The sequence below is a fragment of the Montipora capricornis genome, chromosome 2 (assembly GCF_036669925.1).
Source record: "Montipora capricornis isolate CH-2021 chromosome 2, ASM3666992v2, whole genome shotgun sequence".
Lineage (NCBI taxonomy): Eukaryota > Metazoa > Cnidaria > Anthozoa > Scleractinia > Acroporidae > Montipora > Montipora capricornis.
Window position 1 is genome coordinate 52251331 of NC_090884.1, and position 7415 is coordinate 52258745.

The 7415-nt window shown below is 38.2% G+C and overlaps 1 protein-coding gene across 10 annotated transcripts in view; it reads left to right on the top strand.

Annotated features, from left to right (window-relative positions):
* The window catches only part of LOC138026660 (uncharacterized), a 40486-nt gene extending 33655 nt beyond the window's left edge, over nucleotides 1-6831 (top strand). For 8 of the 10 annotated variants that reach the window (XM_068874120.1, XM_068874147.1, XM_068874107.1 and 5 more), the window contains 4 exons: nucleotides 1496-1591; nucleotides 1833-1889; nucleotides 3299-3382; nucleotides 5844-6831. In XM_068874120.1, coding sequence (XP_068730221.1) covers nucleotides 1496-1591; nucleotides 1833-1889; nucleotides 3299-3382; nucleotides 5844-5914 — 308 coding nt within the window. In that variant the 3' untranslated portion in view covers nucleotides 5915-6831. Of the gene's footprint in view, nucleotides 1-1495; nucleotides 1592-1832; nucleotides 1890-3298; nucleotides 3383-4248; nucleotides 4512-5843 lie in introns of those variants that run through there. The other 2 variants (XM_068874115.1, XM_068874163.1) reach the window with 2 other exon arrangements.
* Nucleotides 6832-7415: the final 584 nt, after the last annotated feature.

Here is a 7415-nt window from a genome sequence, read left to right on the forward strand (position 1 = left end):
TCACTACCGTGAAGAAAGTTTGAAAATGTGGTCTTAATTAGCATAAAACTTCGCCAACTTTGATCCCAAATATCTCTTAAAATACTGATTCCTTTGAGAAGCAATATCAAACACTCGGAAGAGTGTTTCGTCAGATTTCCAAACACCTCGAAATCGGTTAAAAACTCGAGCTTTTGCCTCGTTTTTCAACTCGCTTCTCGGTGTTTGGATATCCGATGAAACACTCCTTCTTGTGTTTGATATACTACTTCAACATGCATTCAACGGCACCTTGTTAAACCAAACGTCGGGATCGTTTAACTGGTCATTCCATATTATTGAAAGTGTTTAAGAATGTTGAAAGCTTGTTGCAACCGTGTTGAATCAAATTTAAACTCAGTCTGGCTTAAACTTTCATTTAACAATTTCCTTTGCACTGGAGTGTTCAATGGTGTTGAAGCCGTTTTCGCAGTCCGTTTATCAATTATCGAGCACGCCCAAGCGCCAATGAGGCGTAAATATTGACGAGAGAGTCTGGTTCTTTGTTCTTTGTCCGTCGCAATCAAAGTGTTCAGCCTCCATTGTTGGCGAGTTTGAACCATATTCCCAACATACGTTCAACTTTATTCTAAAATAGCAGGGAACGAAAATATTATAGAATATAACGAAATGTCATATATTTTAAAGTCATTTCATTCACCTCTCACGAGATATAACTGAACCCGCCATGACCTATTTTCCACTGAGCTGGCTTGACAGCTCGGTCAGTCAAACATGCGCAGTGCAACCGCACGGTCATGGGTTCGAATCACGTTCAGCCTGTACATTTTCAGGGTTGCTTTTTTCGGTTGCTTACCTACAATAGTTACGATGTTATTTCGGAATCAGTATTATCGAGTGCGTTTTAGCATACTTCTGAGAACCGTTTTGAATTTTATTCGATTAACCTGACACGTAGCATACATTTTGCTATACCAATGTACAAGGTCAAGAATAACTTAGTTCCATCATATATATATCGAGTAAGTATAATCGTCAAAACGCAGCTGATTTTTCCTTACCAAGATTTAACACTATCAAGTATGGCAAACATAGTTTTAAGGTATACAGGACCTTTTCTTTGGTCTAAGCTGCACAAGTCCATCAAATTGGTTGAATCAGTGAGCGCTTTTAAAAGACAAATAAGGAAGCTTGACTCGACAAATATAATATCCAATCATTGCAAAAATTGTTATTTGTGTAATAGTTAGTTATCATGGCCACTACAACTTGTTCTTTGTAATTCCAGTTCTTATTTATTTAATTAGATTTAATCTTAATTATTTAATCTTAATTAGATCTCATAGATATTTGGGCTTAAACTGGAAGGGATTTTAGATTTTTATTAGCTCGTATTTAATTTATCTTAGATAGGTGTCTCCAATAAGTTTCTTGTAAACTAGAGCGAAAGACACGTTAATAAAGTTATTATTATTAATATTATTATTATTATTATTATTACATTTTCTCCTTTAAGTGGGAACAACCTCTCTTGGAAGTGTGCAGCCTTCTCTTCCTGAAACCTCGCGAATGACGACGGATCTTACGACACCAAACCGCTTCAACGATAATGGTGGGTGTGGTTACATTTTGTCTGAAATAGGGCAAGATTTGCTGCAGCAAATATTTAAAACGGCCGATCAATTTCAGTTCATAGAACGCCTTGCGTTTTCCAAAGGAAGATTTAAAACCTGCCGACCACCTTGCTTGTGTTTTCAACGTCAATGAATCTCAACTAAGCTCACTCTTGCGTGCTTTTCCCAAATTGCTATGAATTTTTTTTTCACATTTGCATTTCTTGTCTGAGTTTTTAGGTTTATACGAATACAAATACCAGGACATTGGAGAAGGAGTGGATGACAAAACATTTGGTGAGAGTGATGCACGTTTACAAACACAGCATTAGGCCATTTCCGAGTTGCTGTTTGTCTCGGTTTCGAAGTGAGTCTTGGTGCTCAACTATTAAAAGGGAAATGAGTTTGATTTGCATAAGAAAAAGCAACTCATTTCCATTTGAATGGTCGTTCCACCAGGACTCGCTTTGAAACTGAGGCGTGCAGCAACTCGGAAATGAATCTTATAGAGAAAAGAAACACGTGTACAGTGATGAAATGTTAAAAGATATTCTCTCTAAGAGTATAGGTTTATGTTTAGGTTTAAATCGAGATATCTCTAGAAATGCATGCGTTGGAAACGTATTTCCTTCGCCATCGTCGCCAATTCCGCTCACTGCGCCATATTCGCCCACTTTTTTCCAAAATCGCCACCCTGAAAGGGGCACCTTAGTCACCTCAAAGGAACATTTGCCAAACTTTGGCGATTCTACGCCATATTCGCCATTTTCGCCAAATTTGCCAAAATCGCCAAAATTGCCACTCCGAAAGGGGCCCCTTTAAGCCCGGTTTACACTACAGAAAATTTTCGGCACTGCTCGTGTGAAATTGGTACGGGTGCCTAAAAAGAGATCGGCAAACTTTGTTTACACTACACCATTTTTGCCGTATCAAAAACACCGAGCCAAAATTTTTGGGCCCAGTTAAGTTCTCTTGTAGACATGCGCACCTCAATTATAATCAAGAACGTCCGCGTGATTTTGGTGGAGAATGAGCAGCCATCTTGAAATATACGCAAAAAAACCGCTAGCCTATATGAATTCACCCGAGCCGTGCCAAAAAATTTCTCTAGTGTAAACCGGGCTTAGTCACCTCATAGGAATAAGCATTTGCCAAACCTTGGCGATTCCTTCCAGATTTGCCATTTCTGGAAACTTGGGGGAATTTGGTGAATTGTCACCATTTCCACTATTTTCGCCATTGGCCTAAATTAGACGAATTTGGTGAAGTGTTGCCATTTTTGCCATTGCCCTAAAGTTAGGCGAATCTGTCTAATTGTTGTTTTCGACATTGTGTCCATTTCTTGAGATAAGTGTTTAATTCAAGTCAATTCTTTATTCACACTTTCCAAAACCTTTACACACAATTCATATTATAAATAATACTAAAAATTTGGTCATAATATAGACAGGATCAGTGCTAGCTGGACAAAGCCATAGCTAAGTAAATAAGTAATGGCAGCATAAGCATAGATAAAATTAAATTAGCTTAACGATTTATGTTAATTACGTTGGGTAAGTAAAGTAGAGCGAGATAAAATTTATTACTTCTTAAAGTTTAAATGCGGGAGAGGGTGAGATTATTTTACTCAGCACCAAGTCAAGTCAAGCAGTAAACTCAACTTTGATTAATCAGTTTTAAAAGAAGTCAAACAATATGATTAATAGATGCAGATGTGTCTGATCAACTGTCCAGAGCAATGAAGAAGGAAACTGCAGGAATAACCCAAAGATTTTTAATAGCAAATCAAGGTAAAAACTCTGATTTAAAGGTGCATGCATGAAGCATTTTGTGAATACAGGTAAAATTTAAGGTCAAGTAAAGCTTTGACCCTCGCAGTCATGGACGCAATTTTGTCAATTTCGTAGAGAAGCCTGAACAATTCAGGACTTCACATTACGGGGTTTGAACCAATGACCTCGCGATACCGGTAAGACGCTCTAACCAACTGAACTATGAAGCCACTGCCGTTGGGAGCTGGTCATTTGTGAGTTCTAATTTTCTCGTGAAGAATGAATCAATGGACGAAATGAAATATGAAATCAAGTAAAGCTATGATTCTCACAGTTAAGAACGCAAAGCAGCAGTAAACTCAACTTTTATTAATCACATTTCGTGGCTGGTATGACGCGGCGTTTCGTCTCGGCCAAGAGACTCATCAGATACTTTTCGAATTCCAGCAAACTCGTTGAGCATCGCGCTCAAAGTCACGTTCGCGAAGTCAAGATGTTAGCAGTCTGGCCTTCTATCACAGAAGGATTCCCAACCGCAAAGTTCACGAGTTATATGCAATAAACTTATTTTATTAATCAGTTTTGAAATAAGTCAAATAATATGATTAATAGATGCAGATGTGTCTGATCAGTTGTCCAGAGCAATGAAGAAGGAAACTGCGGGAATAACCCAACTGCGAGGGTCATATCTTTACTTGATTTCGTATCCCTAGTTCAGTATATGATTTATTTCATGTATCATTTCGTTCATTGAGGTAAAATTTGTGAGTAATAACTGACCGCCTTGCAGATAAGCAATCTTCCTCACTTATAAGAACGTTACAATGTCGTCTTTTCTTTTCCATTTAACAAAAGAGGTGTTCTGTTAATATTCTTATTGCTAGGCAACGGTTGAAGGAACAAAAATAGAAGAAGTCATAGTGACAGGTGGGAATCGACCACCTTGAGCAACATGACGGTCACGTCGAACCCGCTGAATGGTGGCGCACTTTGTATAAGAACACAGCAACACAACAGGATTTTTTTAGCCCAATGGTTAGAACACCCGATTGGTGTTTCAGAGGTCATTTTCTCTCTTCGCTAATCGCTAGAGCAATTGAGGAATACACATTCACCACATGATCCCAGACAAATTAAATTCTCGTACCTAGCTCTCCTTCGTGGATATTTGACCCCAGTTGTTAAATCAAAGGCTGGTTAACTTTATCTAGTGCTACTGGATAATTGATCCGGGATAAGTGTAAAATACACTTCGCGCTGAACATTGAAAAAGGTTTTCGAACGTACGTTTACTTAGACGTGCTTAGAATACGTAATGACAGTTACGCAAGCAAATACTTAAATATATGCACAGACAAAAACTGTTGTATATTGACTTGGGATGGGGGGGGGGGGGGGGGGTGCGCTCTTGACTACCAAACTGTTGCTATGGACCCCTTCGAATAATCATTTCTCGAGTCCCTTTAACTCTACAGTTACCATTTTTTGCCAAGTGTGTTCTCTTTAACATTTCTTTGTCTGGTTCGACTCAAAACCATATTTGGTAGATCACGTGACCAAAACAGAAAATTCCTAAAACCACAGCGATTTAATTATATTTTTCACAAAATTTTAACGCAACTTTATGAGAACAGTCTAACACAAAATCTGTAGCATGGATTTTAAGAAAAGCTATTTTCCCAAAAAAATTGTGACCTCATAAGGTCCTCCTTTGATACACAGAAATTCCACGCTATACCGCCTCTTCCTTTCGTTTCCAGAGAGTTTTTACACGTTTTTCAGTAAAGGACAAAGGACTGAGATTAGTTGAGCATGCGCCTTCTAATTGAAGCGATATCAGATTTCCATTGAAAAAGTTACTTTAAAGAACCATCCATGGAACCTTTTTGTAGGGCTCTTGATTGAAAAGCTTCCTTTAGTTAGCAACGACTGTCTTTCTGTATTTCAGTACCAGTCCCCTTATAGAACCGGATAAAAATTTCCGGCCTTTGAACAACGAGAGCCTGGTACCCTTTTCCTCTCCCCTCCCCCTCCAATCAATGTTGATACCAACTAAGCCAAAAACACTTAACATCTTGAACGTTCGGACATTCAGTTCATCATTGGATGAGGGCCGGAGCTCGAAACAAGATGATAAATAATTCACTTTTAACGCGCAACCGGCATATTTTGTTTTTGATAACTGAGTGTAAATCGCTTTGTTCCAATTAATTTGTCTGGGATTGTAGTTAGTTTAGGGAATTTGGTTTTTCAGTAGTTTGTCTCAAGGGCTCATTACAGTTTGAGGAAAAGGATTATCAAGCAATCCACGTAACCAACGTCATCATCTCTGCGTAAAACATTGGGTTAGCGGGGACAGTAGAGTTGGGGAAATAAACTTGTCTTCCCTTCCTGCAGCATAAGAAAAACCACGTGGTGAAGTGATCAGAGGCAACCAGGATAGGTCTAATGTTTTACCTATGATTCATTTCTTGTTTAGACCCCAGGCCAACTCTTCAAGAAGAACTGTTGGCCGAGAAAGAGGAAGCATGGAGAGGTGGAAAAATATGAAGATTATCTTTCCCTTGATCAGGAGATCCCAGAGATGACTGAGTAATAAAACCGGCTCAACAAAACTCCTCGATTCATTTCATTACTTTGCAACCAATCTCACTGCTTGTCTATTGCATTGGGAACGCTTTTCATTGTTGTATTGACATAACAAAGATTTGAAGGAAATCAAACTAGACTGACTTATAAAGCGAGAATACGCATGTGGGCATTTCCAAATGCCGGATATGGTGCGGCGCTCAAGTAAATTAAGGCATGGGCCCCAACCCGGCCCCAAATTGTAGCACAAAAAAGTAAGGGGGTGGCCTAACCTCTGACGGTTTAGTAATAACAACCTAAGACCTTCGCAGACTAATAACGTCACAAAAGTCTTTATATTAATGTGGATGACGTATGCAAATGAGATCACTTAACTTGTTACGGCCACAAAACTCAAAATAATTGATTTCACTTCGCTACTATTAGATTAGTCAAAATTGTAAAAGAAAACTAACTGTGCCTTGCCTTTGTTAAATATGTCTTTAGTTTTGGAAATATACGGCATTTTGTACAAGTGGAAAATAATTTCTTTTTCGGACATTTATTTAAAAGATCCAATCACAGAAATGACGTACCCAGCGGTGTTAACATCATAAAAGTAAATCCAGCCACCAGAAAATGATAAAAAGTGTTGCCGTTTAGCTGCGAAGATTTCTGTGCTAAAAATAACTTTGACATGTCACTTGATAATATATCATCCTATATAACAATTAAGCTTTCACATCTTATTGCTGCTAACGACTTCCTAAAGTTATTTCCTGTTATATAAAATGGATCAATAGTTAGATCAACCTCTCAGTTATATTCATAAAATAGATCTGGGTCCAGGCCTTAATTCACCTGAGCTAGTGAAGGAGCACTTATGAAAAACAATATTAGTAAGAAAACAAATAAATAAACTAGTTAAGAAATGTTGTACAATCAACATTTTATTACGTAAGTATAGGAAAAGCAAAAAATATATATTGTTATCCTTTGTGCGATCCATTCGTTAACAAGGGATCTAAAACAAAGACTACGGCAACCGAAAACGCTACAAAAAATTAAATGAACTTTGCACGCTCTGCATGCGACACATTTCTCTGCTGTCCCGTGCAAAATAACGAAGCAAAAAATGGTTTGCACGTTACGTCAACGCCGCCATATTGGACAAAGAATTGGCCTCTCGTTAGATTTCATTCAGTTTGTCATCCAGCATCGAACATTTCGCCATTGTTATTTGTGTCTGGAAGTTGATTTCCAAAACACCTCATAAGGGTTTGCAGATTGTCAGAAGGCAGCAATATTATAATTTTTCACTTTTCGTTTTCATTCTTGGGTTTTTGGCATACTTTCTGTAATAATAAGGTTGGAATAAACGCTGATGAGCTTCTTGTTGCCATTGTTGTTCTGTTACTCCCTTACTAGCGGAACGAAATGGTGTTAAGGTGTTAACCCTTGACAGTTAATTCAATTGTCCCCA